Source organism: Macaca fascicularis, chromosome 1 (genome assembly GCF_037993035.2).
Source record: "Macaca fascicularis isolate 582-1 chromosome 1, T2T-MFA8v1.1".
Taxonomy (NCBI): Eukaryota; Metazoa; Chordata; class Mammalia; order Primates; family Cercopithecidae; genus Macaca; species Macaca fascicularis.
Genome location: NC_088375.1, coordinates 135,061,273 through 135,084,371, shown reverse-complemented (window position 1 = coordinate 135,084,371; position 23,099 = coordinate 135,061,273). Strand labels below are relative to the sequence as shown.

The window sequence follows — 23,099 nt, the reverse complement described above, 5'->3', positions numbered from 1 at the left end:
TGTTGGGGGCTTATTCCACATTCTTCCCTATGTCTCCAAATTTCAGCCCACCTTCTTGCTACTAGTCCCTATATCACCAAACTCCACCATGTTTTGTGATCGATCCTATACTCATTATGGTTTTAGGTTACTATAAATGGTTTATTTCAGAATATTTATAGTCAGTCATGGCTGACAGTCAATATAACTCTAGGACTGGTTTAAATGGAAGACTAAACACATATGAAAGTTGTATCTCCATTACATGTTATATTAAAAAAATGTGAATTTTCCTTTTTGTAAAGTTTGAGAAGGGGTAACATCTAGGATTGCATATGATTTCTTTCAATCAGGTCTAACTCATGCCCCAGACTCTGTGCCACTAAGTTCATTCATTCTTTGAATGAACCTAGGTGTGCATAGCTTCTGGCCTTACATGTCAGAATATAAAGGAAACTCAAGAAATTACCAACGCATAAATTTTTAATAAATAAAGCAAAAATAAACTTATATGACAAGAGATAGTAGTTTAGAGGCTCAAAAGAAATAAATTGCAGAGGGATAAGGGCCAATCAATTATTGTAAGAATTGAATTTTCCATTCAATAAGTTCCCAAATATTCACTAAGGAGTCAAAAATAAGTTAATAGGTACAACTGAATAATTAAAGCCTGATGTTATGTGATTATACACATTAAGGTTCTCATGTATCATTCAATAATTTTGGACCTACAGCCAAGACCTATGTCCTCTATTTTTTTCTCAGTCTTATTATATTAACTTATCTCTATTGAATAGGGATCTTCTTTATCATGGTACCAAATAATTAGGAAGGCAATAATTTAAGTGAATTTTATTTTTTCTAATTTTTTAATTCATTGAAACAAGTCTCTATTCTTCTTTCGCCTGCCCTTTTCAGTGTCTCTTCACCATCCTTGCCTGCTCTTTAAACTGTTTAAACAACACGATTTATGATTCTTGAGATGAAATTACTGTAAAGTGTACTACATTTTGTTAATTTTGTAGAGAAACGTTTTGTTAAAATTAGACTTTTCTTATGCTTTCTAGAGTATTAATAATATACATTTAGATCCAATGCCATGAGAAAATAACTTCATTTTTAAAAAATTCTATGTAAATAAAACAATGTATTTAGGAGCATAGAAAAAATTTACAGCTAGGTTTTGTGAGCTGTTACTTTGAACTGGTATAACTCTTACACCAAAGAACAATGATGTTTTCCAATCCATTTCTACTTTCAACCATCGTTCTAGTGATGTAATGAAGCGGCCCCTTGCCAAGCTAGCAGTTCTTTATACTGGAAAGTACATCACTATTATTTGTTAATATTAATGGTGACTAGCAGTATTTACTTTATCACTAAGGTCTTTCACCAGAAAGCTGAACAGAAAGCAAAATTATTGCTTATTGTCTTGTGATTTTAAGTTGAACGTTCTAACCACTCAGTGTCTTTGAGATTATTGCTAACAGTGTATCTGAACTACAAGGCATAATTTGACTATCTTCTTTTGGCAGAAAGTCCTTCCCTTCTCAACATGCAACCCTTGCTGCCTTTGCAGCTGTGTATGTTTCGGTAAGTAACTGGTTCTTTTTGTTGAGTTGTGTTCTGCAGAAAATCTGAGCAATGAATGTTGTCTCCAGGTGACTAATTAGATGATATACCCATGTAATAACAGAATGGTAAATTTAGTACTGCAGCCTTAAAATACAATGGCATCCAAAGCAGAAATCAAACGCTACTATAAAAAATAGTACAGTAAAGGAATTTTTCTACACAGTTATAATAATATTTATTTATTCTGGTATCCCTTTAATATTATACTTCATGGAAGGATATTGTGAATTATAGGAATGTTACAAAACTTGAAAGAATCACAATAAGTACCCACAAAGACATACAACGTGCACACACATACACACACACAAACACATGCACACACATATGCTACTTTAGTATTTCTGTAACAATAAGTTTTAGGTCAGTGTAAATTTGGAAATGTTGTACAATGAATAGTCATTTTATCTAATTTATACAATAGTCCGTGAAGTCTTTCCTGAGAAAAATGAACGAAATTATATGACAAGTAACATGGAGACTAAACAGTTAAATGGCTAACTCTACTGGTTTGGTATTTTTCCAACTTTCATATAATTAAATGAGAGATCTGTTATTTATTTGGTAAATTTCATCATGCATATCTCTTCTTGGCAGGTACAGAACATAGCCATAGGAAGGGGGAATGAAACAGTAAAACTGAAGTCAGTTGTATCAGACTTTTAACTTTTTATTTGATTATAATTTACTAATAAAATGGCCTTTCTAACATACTTAACCCACTTCTTCCATTTTTAAGATGTACTTCAATTCCACATTAACGGATTCCTCTAAGCTTCTGAAACCTCTCTTGGTCTTCACATTTATCATCTGTGGAATAATCTGCGGGCTAACACGGATAACTCAGTATAAGAACCATCCAGTTGATGTCTATTGTGGCTTTTTAATAGGAGGAGGAATTGCACTGTACTTGGTAAATAATTTACTATTATCTTATAAACCAAAGTTTAAAATGGAAAACATGCAGAGAATATTTTGCACTATAATAACTTCCTTGCAATATATTTTAAATTTACAAGGAAATGGCCACATCTCCATTCTATGCCAAAACACATATCCCACTTTCAACAAAATCATTTATTGAACTCTTACTATGAGCCAAAAATTGTAATTTTAAAAAGATTTTTGAATTTTGTCTTTATGCCCACCAAACAGGAGGTGGGCAGGGACTTCTATTGATAGTACAATTATAATGTTACAGATGAGGAAAGTGATTATTGCCAAAAGTAAGGTTAGTGGAAACAAAAATTTAGTTAAAGGTTATATAACTTTCCCAACACCACAAATTTAGCACCTGAATGTTACTGTGATACAATTAGTATTGACTTCTTTAACACTACTCTTTTTTCAAGAGTGGTCTTCCTCTAAGGGAAATATCCTCAGCATAAGGAAAGTGAGATTGTCCATTTCATTTTGTCATGCATGCATGCATTCATGCATTTTACATTTATTCAATATCTAATCTGTGCCAGGGATTGTATTGAACATGAAAACACTGAGAAATAAGATGTATTCTTTAGAAGTTTACAATGTAAAGAATAACATAAATATAAATGGTTACAACATGTTCAATGATATAACAGGGTATGAACAAAGTATTTTGGGAATAGCAAACTGCCTGAGGACGTTAGAAAACACGTCACAAAAGTGATGTGTGTGTGTGTTGCTGTTGTTGTTGTTGTTTTTAATGAGAGTTCCATGGGGTAAAGAGAGGAGGGAGGGCATTCAAGAAGAAGAAACTACATATGCAAAGAGACAGGCATCTGAAAAAGCAAGTGGAAGTGGAAGGTGGCGGAACAGGAGGAAGGAGACATAATGGTCAGGTTTCCAGCATTGAACACTGGATCAATGATGACTTCATTAGCAGACCAGGTAAATGACAGATGAAGCAGATTTGTAGGGGTAAAGGGAGTTGAGAGGATCAATTGAATCAATAACCAGTTGAGTAGTTGCTTCTGGAGTTCAAAAAAGCAATTAGTACTGGAGAAGGATATTATTTAATGGAAGTACCATTGTAGTTACTACGGGTATATAAAATTGCCAGGTCATAAAAATAAAAGGGAGCCAGGGAATACCAATAAACAAGTTACAAGCAGAAGAAAAGGCAATAATGAAAGAAACTCAGAAGAGCTGACAGAAATAAAAATAAATTATCTGTAGCTACAGTTCTCAATCATGTGGTCTTAGTGCCCTTGGAAAGGTATTACAAGAAAATGATTACCGAAATACAGGTAAAGGACTGAAGTGTGCTATAATTTTATACGTTTTTTTTTAATTTTCATAAACCAGCATAGTCAAGATTGTCACTTTAAAAGTTATTTTTACTCACATGCATTCTTCAGTGCAGGAGAAAGGGATCAAATTAAAGTTAGTGTGCCAGAAATTGTGCATAAGCCTGGATTACCTATAGGAGTGTTGGCAATGTGCATTGCAGAAGAAATAAAGAAGATTGGAAATGCCACTCTCTAGTTTATGTATCGCTTTTTGCATGTGTGTCATTTCATGATGTCCTGGAATCAGTGTGGGATTTATAGCCCAAAGGATTTGATTATGAATCCAGATTTTCCTCCACTTAGCCAAGTCACACAGCTTCTCAGAAGCCTGTTTCTTAACCTACAAAATAAAGATACTAACTCTCTGTCCCATGTCATAACAAGAATTAAACAACTACAGTTATGTATCGCATAATGATATTTTGGTCAACCATGGACCACATATATAATACCACGATGATCCCATAAGATTGAAGTACTGAATTTTTTCTATATGTTTTCTATATTTAGATATGCAAGTGCTTACCATTGTGTTACAATTCCCTAGAGTATTCAGTATAGTAACATGCTGTAGGATTTTGCAGCCTAGGAGCAATAGGCTATACCATAGACCCTAGGTGTGTGGTAAGCTATACCATCTAGATTTGTGTAGGTGAACTTTATGATGTTCACACAATGACAAAATCACCTGTCAATGCATTTCTTACAATGCATCCCTGTCATTAAGCGACACATGGCTGTACTTGTATGGAGAGCTTATAGTTTAGTGGAGGATTTTCCCCAACTTACAAATTTAAGTACAATTATTAATAGAATTCATGTAGGGATTGCTCATTCGGGTGAGAGCATAGAAAGATACTTAGAAGAAGGAATTAAACAACTCGAAGAGGCAGGAGCTTGACTTTATTCCATTTCTGTCTGCACTCTTGCCCTAAAATTGGAAAATTTTCAGTTCTAAGCCAACGTTTTGTTCATTGTTAAGCATTCTATAAAATGTTAAATCAATTTTTTTTGTTTTGACTTGAAAAATAGACAGTGGTTACCTCCTTTTGAAATTAGCATGCAAATAGGTGTCTGCTGCTTGATTTTATCTCTAAACCAAGTATCTCAAAAACTGAAAGTCCAGCAGGGATTAGATCTTCTATGTGCCAAAAGGGTAATGATTTTGAGGCTGAACTTTAGGCTTTTTCCAAATTTTGCTTCCCAAATCTAAAAAATAAAAAAATAAATCTAAAAAAAAAGATACACTGTGATGAAGAAAAAATTAAATAAAATCTGGCTCAAATTTAGTGCAATGATACTAAATTGATCAAAGAGTATTTCCCAACTTATGACCAAGTTTAAATCAGGAAAGAATCTAGGTGCCCCAGTCTGGTGATGGTTTTTGCCCTCTCTTCCAAGAGCACCCTGTACAATGACGAACACACAAGGCTGTACTCAGTGTGGGTAGCAATAATACATGTCTCTGACCTTATTTCAAAACCAGATATCATGTTTTATGAATGATATATTGTTCTATATTTTGTACACCTCTTCTACTTTCCATCATGTGATTGAAAATGGAAGGTAAAATAAATCATTTAAGCCATTTGAGATGTCACTCAACAAGAAGTTCCTAAATCTGGAGAAATGAATTGCTTTGAAAAGCAGGAAAAAAAGTCCTTATTTCTCTCTTGTCTGCTTTTTCTTCTGAAAAAATACACAAGGTAAGATTGACAAAAACATCCAATAGGCTGGAGAAAAGAATGGGGTTCACATTGCTGAGCAATTCATGCAGTGATTTATGATATAACTAACTATTTCCCTGCAAAAATATAGTTTTCATGTTTCATTATTTGTATTAGTCAATGGTGTGTAAGAAGCATATACCTATGTATGTACTTCAGTGGGTATTCTAAGGAAATCCTTGTGACAGTCTTCTAGTGCATGATATTTATTGCTTTTTCTCAAACACTAGGGCTTATATGCTGTGGGGAATTTCCTGCCCAGTGATGAGAGTATGTTTCAGCACAGAGACGCCCTCAGGTCTCTGACAGACCTCAATCAAGATCCCAACCGAGTTTTATCTGCTAAAAATGGTAGTAGCAGTGATGGAATTGCTCATACGGAAGGCATCCTCAACCGAAACCACAGAGATGCCAGCTCGTTGACAAACCTCAAAAGAGCAAATGCTGATGTGGAAATCATTACTCCACGGAGCCCCATGGGGAAAGAGAACATGGTTACCTTCAGCAATACCTTGCCGCGAGCCAATACCCCATCTGTAGAAGACCCTGTCAGAAGAAATGCGAGCATTCACGCCTCTATGGATTCCGCTCGATCAAAGCAGCTCCTCACCCAGTGGAAGAATAAGAATGAAAGTCGAAAGTTGTCCTTGCAAGTTATAGAGCCTGAGCCTGGACAGTCACCACCCAGATCCATAGAAATGAGGTCAAGCTCAGAGCCTTCGAGGGTAGGGGTGAATGGAGACCACCACGGTCCTGGCAACCAGTACCTCAAGATCCAGCCTGGCGCTGTCCCCGGATGTAACAACAGCATGCCTGGAGGGCCAAGAGTGTCCATTCAGTCCCGTCCTGGGTCCTCACAATTGGTGCACATCCCTGAGGAGACTCAGGAAAACATAAGCACCTCCCCCAAAAGCAGCTCTGCTCGGGCCAAGTGGTTAAAAGCTGCTGAGAAGACTGTGGCCTGTAACAGAAGCAACAGCCAGCCCCGAATCATGCAAGTCATAGCCATGTCCAAGCAGCAGGGTGTCCTCCAAAGCAGCCCCAAGAACACGGAAGGCAGCACGGTCTCCTGCACTGGCTCCATCCGCTATAAAACCTTGACAGACCATGAGCCCAGTGGGATAGTGAGGGTTGAGGCTCACCCAGAGAACAACAGGCCCATCATACAGATCCCGTCCACTGAAGGTGAAGGCAGTGGCTCCTGGAAGTGGAAAGCCCCTGAAAAAGGCAGCCTTCGCCAAACTTACGAGCTCAACGATCTCAACAGAGACTCAGAAAGCTGTGAGTCTCTGAAAGACAGCTTTGGTTCTGGAGATCGCAAGAGAAGCAACATTGATAGCAATGAGCATCACCACCACGGAATTACCACCATCCGCGTCACCCCAGTAGAGGGCAGCGAAATTGGCTCAGAGACGCTGTCCATTTCTTCTTCCCGCGACTCCACCCTGCGGAGAAAGGGCAACATCATTCTAATCCCTGAAAGAAGCAACAGCCCTGAAAACACTAGAAATATCTTCTACAAAGGAACCTCCCCCACACGGGCTTATAAGGATTGAGTGATGTCCATTCCATCATTTGGGCTACTCCCAAAAGACCATTTGTCGATTCTACCTGTGCTCTGTTCCAGCGAATTGGGAAGTCTCACCAAGCTAGATTGTCTACCATCAGCCCAGAACTCTGTAACTTTTCAGAACCGCTATACTCAAACTTGTAGATCTCACATCAAGGAGAGGGAAAAGCACAATGCAAGAACCTAACTAACGTGATGGTGTGAAGAGTTTTCTTAAGACGTGTCGTCAAACTTAAAAGGTTTTGCAGAAAGCAGTATCAAAAGAAAGTGGTTTTCTTCAAATGTATACTATTTTACTTCCTGAATGTGCCAACTTTGGGGATTTTTCTTTATAGTGAGCTGTGGGAACCCAGAACGCACACGTTTTCCCTACAGCAGAGGCCATGCAGTATTATATATTCATTTTGCAGAATCTGCACCTACAGCTCAATACGGTTGGTGCTGATTATTATAGTACATATACCATGTAAACTCTCAAACTCTATTTAGCTGTGAAATAGTGGTGTGCAATTCCTTGTTAAAGAAATGCAACTTTATTAAGAAGATGCTGGCTGCTTTGTGTTAGAATAGGACACCCCGCAGCTTCTCTGTAGTGGCTCTGTCACAGTCAAAAAAAGAAAAGGTTTTTGTGCGTTTCTTCAAAATTCTGCTTTCTTCAACATCAAAAATTGTGTAGGAATATTTTCAGTGAAAGGGAATAACTAGTACTTTTCTGCATAGTTTTTCTGCTGCTTACTTTTTATTTAAGTATAGGTACTGCTAATGAATCTGTTTTCTTAGTGAGTAAATTTGCATAATTTTATAAATATATTATTTTAGAGAATTTTTTGAAATTGTTGTGATCATATTTTGCTTTCTATGGCTTCTCCTTAACTTAATTTTTTGATGTTATAGATACATTCTCCTACTTTAAAAGCAAAAATAACAATTGACATTCCTTGAGCAAAATATACTGCTGTGAATTTGCAAACAAGAAATCTGAGCCAAAACTTGACATTGTGGGTTACATTGCCAGAAATGTTGGTCAAGTTTGCCCTTAGATGTCTACAACTAGCTGGCATAGGTTGCCATCTTAACAAGTAATCTAAAAGTCCCATTTGGTTCTACATTATTAACTTTTTTTTTCTATATCCTGCTGACCAGTAAATTAGAGCCACACTGGTTAAGTTCAACCCTTGTCTCTAAAACATTTTTGTTAATTGGACACCAAGAGGAAGAATCTGAAAAAAAAAAATGCATATTGGTAAGTCAAAGTAGCTCACGGTATAAATTAAGAGTGACTTCAAAATATCTGAATACGCACAGTTTTAGTTTAATATGCAAACAACCATTTTTGCTACCTATCCTGAATCAAGCCTTGAGCCTAAATCAAAGGAAACCAATACCATTGATAATAAGAAGATAAAAACAAAATATTTTGGAGTGTTTTCCAACTTAAAGTATGAAGACATATTCAGTTCTTGGAACTTAGTATTAAACCTTTTTAACACCATTTCATAAGAATTCTGATATATACTTGATGATTGCCAAGGAGATGAGAGGAAACCACAGAGATGGTTGATCTAATCTTAGCTCACTTTCCAATAATAGAAGGAGTTGTTTACAGATGAATAGTATCACATCATTATCAATTTCTACATGAAAAGGGCAGAGCTTTCTAGAAAAACCAACCTTCTAAGGCATTAGGAATTTAGCTGAAACCAGCAGAATTGAAAACTCTGGCAATAAAACATGGACTCGACCATATCCCTTCTGGCAATTTCCTTCTCAGAGAGGGGAGTGGGAATAAAATGTTGCCTTCCTCACTTCTCACCACCACCACCATCATGATGCTTCTACTGGCTTTTGCCAGTTTGTAGAGGGAAAGGTGGGTTGGTTTTAGTGCTCCGAAGAACAAAAACAAACAAACAAAAACCCCTGCTACAGCATTTCAGGTGCAGTATGATATTTCCTAATCTTTCCTATTTCTTAACAAAAGATTTTAAAGTACTTCTCTAGTCATTGAAGTTTTTTTTTTCTTTACATAAATATTGATATATTCTTTTTCTACTCAAAGTGCCAAAGGCTACAGTTTTTAATGACTTAACAAATTGTACCACATTGTTAAGGACATGTAATGACAGACACTAGAACTCAGACCTCTGCATGTATATTTGATAACATGTCTTTTGTAAAAAAAAAATTACAAAAAAATTTGTTTACATTCCACTGGTACCTTAATTTAAAATAAATCAGACTAACAGGTGGTATCTCTTCTTAGTGTTCTATTTATCTTATTTGCTAATGGGAGCACTTCTTCCTTTGTTAGGCTGTGCTTTACTGATAAAACCAAGTATTGAATAAAGAGAGTTAATTATCTTTTTAAAGTAAATAAAATTATGAAAATATATATAGTATATATAAAGTATTGTGTTTAATAAAATGTTATGCAATGTTTTCCAAACTGATAAAGTTTGTAAAGTGCTATAAATGTATTTTGTTAAGTACAGATAAAAGCTATTGTGTGAGTATATTGTGCTAAACATAGAAATAAAGATTAGATTTCTTCATCAAAATTGGAATATTTTTGTTTTTACTTCAGAGTCTGAATAGATGATAGCTTGGCTTATAAGAAAATAACTGAGGAAATAAGAATAAATCAGAACTGATTAAATTCATAATCAATGAATTTAATACATAAACATAAATGTAATACATCATCAATATTTAGGAATGGGTTACAACTAAGAAAGAAAAGTTTCTCAATCTATGACGTTTTCTTATTGTTTAGAATTTTATTTTATGCTTATTGAAGGAGGTTTTCTATACTTTAAACACATTTTTGCATATCAATGTTACAGTGTATAAAAAAGAAAATATGAAGGACTTGACTAAGAATAGTTGATGTACTTATTTTCCCAAACAGTAGCGCCCTTTATGCCATCATGGCCATTGGTGCTGCAGCTTTTCTTAAAAGAATGCTTCACCATAAACTCCACGATATTCTTCCGAGCCATTAAGACTCATTATATGAATTTTACTGCTGATGATTTGTACATCTAACTAGAAGGTATTAGCACAAGTTTTTAGACCATAACCAGAACTTAGGATTTACTCAAATGGTCCTAAGGAGTTTGTTGAGTGATATGTGAAGTTACAAATGTCCAGTAATGCCACCAAGTTCATGTAGCTGTCCAATTGCAACCAAGCTCATACATACCAGGCAACAACATCACAATCGCTACCTGGCCAACAGCCAATGTAAGATACTGTTGATTGTAGGAAACATCCTGGTTTTAGAGAAGTTAACATGTGAAAAAAAAAATGTGTATCTTATATAATGGTTGAAATACAGTTTCTCTAGGTCTTTAAATTAAACTTCTCTAGGTCTTGATTTTTTCATTTCTAAAATGGGGACATTCAGCCATATTTCCCTTTCTAAAGGATGTCCTAAAGTTCTCAATTTCTATGGATTATCATTATGTATTTTATCCAATGAGCAAAAACTGGTAAGAAAATAGGAAATAACTTAATGATCTAAAATAAGTAACTATTTAGTATTGCCATCTTTGACTACAAGGTTAATAGAAGCAAGCCAACTGGGGTTGCTGAAAGCCTACATCAACCATTTCACCACATAACATATCAAAACAGGTGGCCTGTATACATATATCCCTGGTCCTAGTACCTTTCTTATGAGGCAACAGGTGAGTAGATTCTTGGTTATTATATACTTAGGAAGCTATCATTAAGGGCCCTATTATTTCTGTCTTTTATAGGTCAAGTCTTTACTTTATGTCTATGAGTAATTTCATATTACAGGTCAAAGGGAATATGAACATGTATGCATGATTCAGAGAGTAATTTAATTAAAATAATATGAATAAAAAATAAAAATGAATTAAGATGATTTAATCTAAATTTAATCTAAACAAAAACAACAACCATGACTTGGAAAATTGGCAAAGGCCTTTTTGTGACTGGATATTTCATTTCCTCTGCTTAAATATGTTTCTGACTTTATTCTGTAAAAAGATTCTAAGATGCTCTAGGATCAGATGTTCCCATTTGAAGAAAGCATATATTTCAGTAACAGTATATAGATCGTAAGTAAGATCTATTTATAGAAGATCCCCATTGACGATGCTTTCAAGTTGAAAGAATATTTAGATGAGCCATTTGATATAGAAGTGACTTTTATTTCACTGTCCAAACAATTGTTAGCCAAAGAAAGTTCCTAATTTTGTGTATTTGTGCACCACAGTTAATGACAAGTAAAACTATAACTCTGCCACCAATTCTACTTAAGAAACTTGAATGCCCTTTTCATCTCCTTTACTCCCCTACCTTAAGATTCTGTCATTGCCTATAAGAAAAATGTATCTAAATTCTAAAGTTACATTTTTAAAATGGTACAACTGACCATTAGATGAATGAGTTTAAAGAAGAGAAAATATGAAAATTGCATTTGTATAAAATCTCATTTTCTATTTATCACCTTTTATGCCTGGCTACTTCCTTATAAGAGTGAAAGAAAGGAAGTCAAGGATAAGCCTCTTTGTCGTTAAAAAGATGATATAAGGCCAGGCATGGTGGCTCACACCTGTAATCCCAGCACTTTGGGAGGCCAAGGCAGGCGGATCTCCAGAGGTCAGGAGTTCAAGACCAGCCTGGCCAATGTGGTGAAACCCCATCTCTACTAAAAATGCAAAAATTGGCTGGGCATGGTGCCAGGCACCTGTAATCCCAGCTACTCAGGAGGCTGAGGTAGAGGAATCCCTTAAACCTGGGAGGCAGAGGTTGTAGTGAGCAGAAATCATGCCACTGCACTCCAGCTTGGGCGACAGAATGTGACTCTGTCTCAAAACAACAACAACAACAAAAAAAAAAAAAAAAAAGAAGAAGAAGAAAAGAAAAAAAAGATGATATAGCAGTGACATCCATCATTTATAATCCACTCGATTGACCCCAACTAGATCCAGTTTAACTTTTCCTTCCATGAATCGTGCTTTTAAGGTCAAATCTAGAATATAAAAATAATTCTCAAAACTCAACAGTAGAAAAAAAACAGAGTAAATAAAAAACAGTAAAAAAGTAAAATAAAAATGGACAAAAATATGTACAGAAGTTTCACCAAAAAAGCATGTACAGATGGCAAATAAACACATGAATAGATATTCTGCATCATTAGCCATTTGGAAAATGCCAATCACAAGCACAATGAAATATCACTAGTCATCTATGAGAATGATTAACATTAAAAATAGTAATAATATCAAATACTGGTAATAATGTGGAAAAACTGAATCGCTCATATACTGCTGGTGGGGATGTAAAAGGTACAACCACTCTGAAAAACAGATTTATAATATTTTAAAAACTAAGTATACACTTACTTAACCATACAACCCAGCAATTGTACTCTTGGGCATTTATCTGACAGAAATGAAAACTTATCTGCCCACAACAAAAATGGTACATATATATTCATAGTTTCTTTATTACTAATAGCCAAAAACTAGGAATAACTCAGGTGTCCTTCAATGGGTGAATGATTAAACAAACTATTATATAGTCATATCATGGAATATTATTCAGCAATAAAAAGAAATGAACTATTGATAACCCCACCAACTTGATTGAATCTCCAGGGAATTATATGGAATGAAAAATCAACACCAAATAGTTATGCAATGTGTTAACTATCTCATGCAATAAACAGTATAGATACAAGCAATCTGTATTTGAAGAGGTGGATTTTCATCTTTAATACACGGTTTTCAAGGTTGTTCTAATTGCCACAATTTCCAAGCATAAGTAGGATAGGAGTAGGAGGGAGGAAGTCAATGATAAGTAGTTTTACCTTTAAGAAGATGCCATAACTGGTATTGATTATTTATGATCTACCCAACTGGCCCAAACTATTAGATTGGTGCAAAAGTAATTATTAGGTTGGTCCCATTGAAAGTAATGGCAACAACCACGATTGCTTTTTCACCAACCTAATAGATCACCTTTCTGCAAGAGAGGCTGAAGAATGTACTCTCTAGCTGGGAGGCCCTGGGCCCAGCTAAAATTGTGCATGTCTCTTTTCTAAGTAGGTAGAAGAGGATGAGAATAATTCCTGGGGACTAATGATCAGTCTCTGTCATACCAGCTTCAAAACACTTCACAATCTAACCTACAAATTCATATAGTCTACTACTTCTCCAGGAAAACCTGTTTGATAGATAGATATGTAGATAGATGGTAGATAGATAGATATATACAGAGTTTATTTTTAGCTCCCTTTCTGAAAAGTCTTCACTCCTCCTTTTAAAAATCCCCTTTGGTCTTCAAACTTAAATCTCAATCTTCGTCTATACAATTTTAGTGCTGGAAGGAAACTGAAGGGATTTACTCAGTCATGCAACTGGTAGGTGTCAGGGAGGCACTGAGAACAAGGAACAGCTGTGTTCTGTTAACTTTTTCATTCCTCAAGATTAGCACATCATCCCACCACACAGGTTGGACATTCATTAAACATTTTTAAATGAATGAATCAAATAATTCATCTTCTGACATCACTAGAGTCAGTACATTTTTTAAAAGGGCTAACTTCATCTCTCCTTTTTGAAACTATTTAAAGATCTTTGATCTGTATGGCCAATGCATTTACTTAATCATACAGTTTGTATGATTAATCAATCTGATAAATGAGACATTGAATATTTACTACACACTAAACTATAAGTTCTTTATAAGCAGTTCTAGCACAAGAGATGTTTAACAGATATAGAATAATTGAATGAGTACAGTGTGCTCTATCTACTGTGAATAAAAAATAAATAAAATAAGTAAATGAGACTTATTTGGAAGAGAAAGGAATGGTTGTCCATTTGAGTGTGCCCTGAAGTTCCAGTTTCTCAAAAGTCCACTCTGAGACCCTGAAGCCAAACTTATGCTATTTATGTTTTTATCTTTTTTCTTATTTGAAGCATGTTTAAAACGTGTTGACATAGTATAAGCCAGATTTCTTGGAACAAGCTGTTTTCTCACAATACATATGACCTAGCAACAGTTGTTTGTTCAGATGTTCCCACCTCCACAGTAATCTTTGTGGAGGCAAGTGCTAATAAAGTATACCTACTTACTCCAACATTTAAAAAACAAAAACAAAAAAACAGAAAACCCTCTATAGTCAAGCATGCAAGGTTTTTTTCTTAATTCAAAATCAAATAATAGACCAGGACCTACAGTGATTTCTTTGTACCTGGCATATCCACTGCTCTCTTCTTGCTACTCAGTGCGCCACTCGAAAATCACAATATTTTTCAGAATTCTAGAGTAGTGAGAGTCTTTGAGGTCAGACTGACAAGTATTCAAATTTCAGCACCACCTACTGTGTGCCTCAGTTTTCTTACCAGTACAATCAGTATAATAATTTAGGGTTGTTATGGGGATTAAATGACTAAATATAGGTACAATATTTAAAATATTGTGTGACATTTAGTAAGCAGCACATAAATGTTCTTCCTTATTTTTATTATTTGGAAGTGTTCTGTGGCTTCTCTATCTCCAGTCCTCACTTCTCCCTAGAATTCTAGATTCAAATATGTAACTCCCTACTTCATTGATATCTTTACTTAAATATCTATAACTACCTCATATTTAACATTTTCAAAATACACTTCCTGATATCTACTCCCAAACTTGTTTCTTTCTGTTAGTAATGTCTAACTGTCCACCCTCCCACCACAGCTGCTAAAGAAAAATTCTAAACTCTATCCTTAATCCATTCTTTTCTCTCACCATTCACTCTCAAACTAAGTCTTATCAGCACTTCCTCCAAAATATAACCCAACTGTGATCGCTTTTTCCTAGCCACAAAAAAATAGGATCTACTTTGGGTATTTGGGTACGAGAATAGCACTCACAGATATTTGGCATTTAGGCAAAAAGGTTGGCAAAAATGTTCTCTTCTTCCGGATTTTTTTCCAAAAAAAATCATGGAGAAATATTTGCTGTGATTTATGAAACAGTGAGTGGTTAAAGAGGGGGAGCAGTGATCAAATGTCAAAAAAAAAAAAAAGAAGAAGAACCCAAACCATCCCCCCGAAAAAAAACTGTAAGGAAACTTCATATTTTAGCATGTTATTGACATGTTTTAAATGCTTTTAGAATAGAAAGTGGCATTAGAGTTCCTACAGTGGGTAGTTATTCTGGGGAAACAAATGGAATCATCAGAGAAATGCAAATTAAAACCACAATTAGCTATCACCTCACATCTATTAGAATGGCTATTATCAAAAAGTGAAAAGATCACAAATGTTGGCAAGAAAAGGAAACCATTGCACACTGCGTGAATGTAAAGTAGTATACCCGTTATGGAAAACAATATAGAAGTTCCTCAGACAACTAAAACTAGAATTACCATAGAATCCAGCAATCCCACATATGGATATACATCCAAAGAAATTGAAATTTGTATGTTGAAACAATATCTACGTTCCCATGTTCATTGTGGCGTTATTCACAATAGTCAAGATATGAAAGCAACTTAAGTGCCTGCCCGTGGATCAATGGATAAAGAAAATGTAGCATATACACGTGATGGCATACTGTACAGCTTTTAAAAAAAGCAGGAAATTCTGTCATTTAGAACACCCTGGATGAACATAGAGTACATTAAGTTAAGTGAAATCAGGCAGGTACAAAAATACACATTCTTTATCTTCTCACTTATATGTGGAACCCAAAGAAGTCAAACTCACAGAAGCAGAGATGGATACCGGAAGTGGGGGTAAGAGGGTGGAAAAATGAGATATGTGAGGCAAAGGATAGAAAACTTCAGTTAGACAAGAGAAATAAGTGTTAGTGATCTATTGCACACCATGGTGACCATAGTTAATTGTAATATATTTTATATCTCAAAATTGCTTAAAAGAGTAGATTTTAAGTGTTCTCACCACAAAAAAATAGTAAGGTGAGATAATGAATATGCTAATTCCCTTTAATTATTCTACAATGTCTACATATATCAAATATCACATTGTACTCCATAAATATATACAATTGTTTTTGTCAATTAAAAGTAAATAAAAACTAAAATATTTACAGAGTATCTCCTACGTGCTAAATACTGTTCTCTGTTTTTGAGGTGTAGCATGGGAAAAAAAGTTTCTTATTTCATACTGCTTAGGAAGTGCTGGAAAGTATGCTTTAACAAATGAGAGAGCAAATGAGAAAGAAGATATAGGATCCAAAACACAATTCTAACACACACAAATACTGAAGGGCAGTCTCAGGAGCCTAGTTGTAACCAGGTGCGGAAATCAACTAGTCCAAATTGGAGAAGGAGGCTGGAGGGTGGATGGTGAGATGTCATTAGAAACAGAATTCAGCTGAGTGCATCTGAAATGTTTGAGCATCTGGAAGAAATATTGTTAGAAATTTGACAGATCTCAGAGCATTTTGCAAAAAATTACCAATTAGACCTTTAAAGAAAAACTAAGAAAATTAAAAAGGCAACTATTAGAACTTTTGGACCAAAAAAAAATTTAAAAGTAGATTTGTACATGCTTGACTCCACAGCAAATAAAATTCACATAATAATATACATACATGAGCACCAACCATTGCCTTAATATAAATTTTTGCAACAGGAAGGTCGTTGTTGACTGTGATGAGGAAAGTGCTAGGGGACTTGCAGGAGGGAAGAGCCTGATTGGAGTGGGTCCAGGAACAAATAGGAGAGGAACTGGAGACACCAAATGTAGGCAATGCTTTCAAAAAGTTTCAGCAAACATTTATCTCAGCATCATTAAAGATTCTTATTTTTGTGCAAGTTGGAATTAATACTTCCAAAAATGCTGAAACTATACATTATATGAAAAAACATATGTAAATTTATGTTTACATGTTATTTAAAAGTTGATCCAGTCTGGGCACAGTAGCTCATGCCTGTAATCTCACTACTTTGGGAGGTCGAGGAAGGAGGATCACTTGAAGCTAGGAGTTCAAGACCAGCCTGGCTAACATAGTGAGCCTCCGTCTCTACTAAAAATTAAAAAAATAAAAGTACCTACCTGTAGTCTCAGCTGCTCAGGAGGCTGAGGTGAGAGGATCACTCGAGCCCAGGAGGTGGCGGTTATAGTGAGCTGAGATTGTGCCACTGCACTTCAGCATGGGAGACAGAGAAAGACCCTGTCTCAGAAAAAAAAAAAAAAAGATTAATCCAGTTAAGAACTTTCACTACACACCCCTCTTCCATCATCAAATTTTGAATATCTCAATTTTAAGACTTCAACTGAAGGATATATACCAACTAAGTGAAAGGAAAGGTCTTAATCTACACTTATCTATAAATAGAAATTGTTTATGCAGTCAGCTTTCCTTGTCCAGGCCAAACGTTCTAGTCAAGTTTCTCCACCTTGCTGAGTCTAAATGCTAAATAACGGCTATGACAGAGAAAGAGGTGCTTCACTAGCTAAGCAAATCATTTTCTGCTAAGCAAATCAAAATGGTAAAGCATTACAGATGACAGGCTATTTTCTCTCTTCAAATTGATGTTGAGTGCATATAATCATGCACAGTCTTGGGGATTCTTTCATTATTAAGATTAATCATGACATCAGCATTTTTAAAAGCTGTTTTTCTTTAAATAGCCATGAAAGTTAGCCTCAGTGATAGGACTAGCCTCTTCCAGAGACTTCTAATGAACACCTAGCAATCAGCAGGCAATCATGTTACTCCTTGAACTACTGAGAAAGTAACTGCACAATATGACATGTCAAGAGCCCTCACCCATGTATCAGTGGCAGGTGGAATGTCATTCTGCTGAGATAAACCCAGGAGCAAGCAAAAGTGATATTCCCACAATTCCCCCGGCCCTCTGGATCTCTTCTCCCTTTACTTCCCTCAATAAAACACTTTTACCTGAAGTCTTGACCTGTTTTCTTTTGTGATCTTTTAGGTAATGTTGCCCCCTTTCAGTCTAAGCCCCTAGTGGAGTTAAAGGCATGCCCCCAAATTCATGTAGCTGGGTGTGATCCTAATTTCCACAGACTCCATTACACAGGTCCTGGATGCTGCAGCTGTTGAAATGAGCCAATATTTTCCTGATACCCCCATCGTGTCTGCTCTATTTTTGAACTTTCTACCTCTTTCTACAGCCTATTTCCCCAATTAGGTAATCCAATACCTGGGTTCCAGCTCTTGGATTAGAGCTGAATGAAATCTCCAGGAATTCCTTGTGGCATTAGTCTTGTCAATCCTATCCTGTAGATAGGATAAGATCCTTCAACATTATCCTCTAGAAGCTACAAACGTGACTGTGCTTTCCATACTTTCTATTCTAGTTTCACAGTCTTTCCTCTCCACTGAAGGAAGTCCAGTATTGCTGCTAGCATGCTGCACAAATGAATCATATATTCTAATCCTGCCAGAAGAAAATACAATAATTGCAGTAATTCTGGAGTTCAGATCTGATAAACAGTAGCAACTTTCAAAACAAGTGAAATGGCATCTCAATTCCATCAGATCTGGTGATCTTTGGAATTTATTTAAAAAATGCCAGAACCTAGCTTAAGGTTTGCTATTTTGTTGTTGTTGTTCTTTCAAAAGTAGTGATTAAGAGAGAACATCCACCATGTTTTCATTTCAGTTCTGTCACTTTCTACTTTGTACTAAGTCTCTCAATTTCCTTGTTTGTAAAGTAAGACGCAAACTACCATGTGCCTAGATAATTGCCGGGAATAAAGGACAGCGTTAGGGAAGGGCCCTCAATCTCATGGAGAATAGCAAAGAGTAGCAAAACTCCAAAAGAGAAGACTAAGCAAACAAATTGACTTGTGACAATTGCACACATCCCAAGAGTAGACAAGACACACTGGATCAGAGAACAATTTATTACTCACATCACAGCAAACATCAGGAGCGTCAAGTAGTAGCACAAATTTCCCCAAGTCCTGTGAGGTGAAACAGTGGGTCCAGATGGTGATTATGGCTGGGGAACCCAAGACTAAGAGTTCAGCACAATTTGTAGCAAGAAGTAAACAAGCCATTTTCCCTCCAGCAGGGAGCAAGCAGGACCTAGGTATTCATGTTTTAGTCACCTCAAACTGCTTGAGACCCTACATGAAAAATTAAGTAAATGGTTCTTGATCAGAGGACACTTAGGTCTTGCAGTTAAACATACTCAACAAAGACATACAGAGGCTATAGGGGAACCACAACAGACTGTCTTGTTAACAGTAAGCTTAATGAGCCTTTGATATGGCTATTTTAAACAGCACCCTGGCACATTTGTGATACTTTCACTATGTAATAAATAAGCAAAGTGATCTTTCAGGAAATTAGTCTTTTCTAACTCTATACATTTAAAATTAATTGGATTTGTCATTTGTGGGAGATATTGTATACATGTTTGTAGCTGTATTTTAAAATCAGATGATAACTCCAGATTAGAGGCAATCTTGTAGAGTGAATAAGGGCTTGAGATATAGTCACCAGATTTGGATTCAAGTCCCAGGTCTGCCACTTCCCTGCAGTGTAAATCTTAAGCAATTATCCTTTGATCTCTCTGAACTTCCATTTCTGCCTCTGTAAAATAAAATTTTAAAAATATCAGTCCAAAAACACGAGCTCACAAAGATTTTTGAGACTCGGATTGATGGTACATCTACAATTTCTTTTAAAATTATAAAAGATTAGTAAATACCATAAGTATAAACTAGCAAATAAATTTAGGGTTTGCTTAAAATTCATAATTTAACTTCCTCGTTATACATAGCTGAAGCTGTAATAAATGAGATGTGATATATTCAAGTAAATCACTTCAGTGAATGCTGCAAGTATATCTGTGGATTGGCAATGCTTAATTATTTCCACCTGTGATTCAGCACGCCGCCACCAGGAGATGGTAGCACTATTTGTGTTCTATTATTAGAATGCAATGTTTAGCTCCAATACTTCAGCATAGCAATTTAAATTATAATGAATACGTTACTTAATATTTATTAAAATCAATAGATTGCTCAAATATTAAATATATGCATTTATATGATAACATAAAGAAAATTTCATGTAGAGGAGGATTTTAAGAAATGTAAAACCCAAACATAAAGCAGCTTGGTTTATTTAAACTAATTTTAGTCACCAGATAAATCAACACTTAGGGGAAAATGTAGTGTAGACTCTACTTTCTGCACCTGGGAGGAAGTCCTTTGTAGCTGCTGCTGCCACCTAGATATGAAACTAGAGTGGGTCCCTTCCTCTCCTTCCTTTAAAGCAATGGGGCTCAGGGCGCACAAAGGGCTCCAACATAGTTGTTTGAAGTGTATTGCAAGTGTTGTTATTTCTGTTGCTTTTGCTGTTGCAAGCTTGCTCAGTGCTGTGACAAGACAGAAACCAGATATTATCTGCTTTGTGCTCGTGCAGAACTCTAGTACCAGCTCAGCATGTACCTGGAGTAAGTAGTAGGCTACTTGAGTCCTCAGAGTAATCTCACAAAAATCTTATTACTTTTCCCACCTTACAGATCAGCAAACTGATGAGCTGAAAGATTGAGAACCGAGATTTTAATCCATTTTATGAGATTTTAATCAATTTCTATCTTTGTTAATCAATGGGCACCAGGAGCATGGCTGGAATGTATGTATTCATCCTGGCCCAGAACTGCAACGTACCCAAGAAGTCACCATTGTATCTCAGTTCTGTTAATGTTGCTTCGGTCCACTTCCACACATGCTTTGACAGATCTTACAGCATAATCACTGAACTGTTTCCTTACCAAGTCAGAGAGAATTCTTTCAGCTTTGTGGTCTGGGTTGCTAGAAATATATAAATACATGCCATGGGGGTTTGTGCATGTGTGTGCATAACCTTTAAGGGAAAATATACACCTGTAAGTATGTTAGCTGAAGCTCCTAAGTAGTGGCTGTATGAATATTTTATGTTTCCTCCTGGCCATTGCTTCTGTAACCTGTTTCTAAAGTGATAAAAAGAGAGAGAGACAGAATACAAGAGAGGCCAGTTTCCATAGGAACACAGGTAACAACGGAAAAACCTGTTAGTCTAGAAGACTACCTCCAGGTAAGCTGAACTCACACCACCAGTATTATGAGCAACGCATGTACCCAATTTAATTGCATTTCAAAACGTCCTCTCTAAAAACCTTCCATGGGTAGTATTCACAAATTTTTTCAAAGTATAGAAACAGGATCTATCTGACCTCTAAAAATAAAAATATTTTAAATGAGAAAATGAATTACAATTTTTTATTTGTATTGGTACTATTTGAGTATAAGAAAAAAGGCCAGCATACAACATAAATACTCTAGGAGAAAATCAAGGCAATACAAAGTAATTACTTTTTCTTAATTATTGGCTTTGTAGTACATCTAACTGCCAAACATGTTAGCTACTTGAGAGAGAGCCTGAAGAGTCAAAAAATAATAAGCAATAAGTAACATAGAACATTTATAAATTTACAAGATGAATTGCTATGAAAGAATTTGATTTAGAAAAAAGTTACAAATAACTTCCTATAAACAACATAAGAAAGCAAGATTAATCTGTACTATATTTTAAGAGCCCAGAGAAAAAATTCCATTTTAGAAAAATATGTAATTCTCCAGAACATCTGCATACAGCTTTCAAAGAGGAGTTTAGGTATTACCATTTTAACAGCAGATAAGTTCTCGAAACTTTAGTATTACCTTCGAATTCTTTCCTTTTTCTCTTCATGTCCAACTTCTGATAAAACTCTGCATCTTGTCAATTCTCTTCCTTCCCCGTGACCTCATAGCACTCTTTTCCCCAAATGTTCTAGGTCCCCACACTGTAGGCTTACGATGCTCAGAAGCAGACCCACCTTGGCTTTTTTGCATTTCCTTACCCACACTCCAAGCCTTAGTGGAGGGAGAAGGTTCTCATATATTTGTTAGACAGATCTGATTAATTTTTTTTTTTACAATATCATGTGAATGACTGATGGGGAGGTCAATGTGTTACACTTCACAGGGTGATCTACATTTAAAAGAGATATTTAAATTAAAAAATTAATTTGCTGGTGTGAATCCTTTGGAAATTGAGGAAATTTTTAACAAATAAATGAATAAATGAATACTCAAAGGAAGAATTAATTTATGATGTTAGAATTTCAGCAGCAACTCAACTATAAACCCCAATAATCTCCTACTTTCTATAATTTGGGCCACTATCCCCTTTACATATAGTCCTCAACTCTGCAACAAAATTTTGGAAACTTAGAAGCAATCTGATTTGTTCTTTATCACCTCTTCCCACAATGCTGAATTTATAGCACTGGGTACCTTTAAAAATAGAGATAAAGGTAGGGCTTAAAATCAGAAGATGTTTAAGAATCAGCAAGAGCTACCACATGACCTTCTCACTGTTCCTTTCCCACTTCTGCAGAAGACTTCAACTTTGTCCTTGAGACTATAAGACAGAGGCTTATTTGAGAGGGTAAGAGGTCCATCCCTGGGAAGCACTCATCACAGATAGGAACAGAAATCCTTATTAAAATCTCAAAGTTACTCACCTAGGAGAATTTGACTGGCACAAGAGAAAAGTGCTAAAGGGATTGATATCAACCCAGCCAGATTAACCAGATGGGGTATCAGTGAATCAAGAAAACATAATAGTCCCAGGCATGCATGCACCCATTAATAGAACTTTAAAATATATAAAGCAAAAATTAACAAGTCCACATTCACAGATGGATATTTTAACATCCTTCTCTTTGTAATTGATAGGTAGAAAAATATCAGTAAGCACACAGAAGTTTTGAACAACATTGCCAAAACTTGACCTAATTAATGACAGGCTGGATAAAGAAGATGTGCTACAGATACACCATGGAATACTATGCAGCCATAAAAAGGAACAAGATCATATCCTTTGCAGGGACATGAATAGAGCTGGAAGCCATTA

General features: G+C 35.7%; 1 protein-coding gene and 1 long non-coding RNA gene across 3 annotated transcripts in view; one reads left to right on the top strand and one right to left on the bottom strand.

Moving 5' to 3' along the window:
* Positions 1-9,739, top strand: part of PLPPR4 (phospholipid phosphatase related 4) — a 45,507-nt gene extending 35,768 nt beyond the window's left edge. The window contains exons 5-7 of the mRNA XM_005542622.4: positions 1,515-1,572; positions 2,354-2,527; positions 5,845-9,739. Coding sequence (XP_005542679.3) covers positions 1,515-1,572; positions 2,354-2,527; positions 5,845-7,170 — 1,558 coding nt within the window. The 3' untranslated portion in view covers positions 7,171-9,739. The remainder of the gene's footprint in view (positions 1-1,514; positions 1,573-2,353; positions 2,528-5,844) is intronic.
* LOC123567665 (uncharacterized) overlaps positions 1-21,986 on the bottom strand; it is a 40,274-nt gene extending 18,288 nt beyond the window's left edge. The window contains exons 1-4 of one of the 2 annotated variants that reach the window (XR_006690795.2): positions 21,863-21,986; positions 19,653-19,745; positions 19,061-19,276; positions 17,231-17,348 (exon numbers count right to left, since the gene is read on the bottom strand). This is a non-coding gene — a long non-coding RNA (uncharacterized lncRNA). The remainder of the gene's footprint in view (positions 1-17,230; positions 17,349-19,060; positions 19,277-19,652; positions 19,746-21,862) is intronic. The other variant, XR_010588599.1, reaches the window with a different exon arrangement.
* Positions 21,987-23,099: the final 1,113 nt, after the last annotated feature.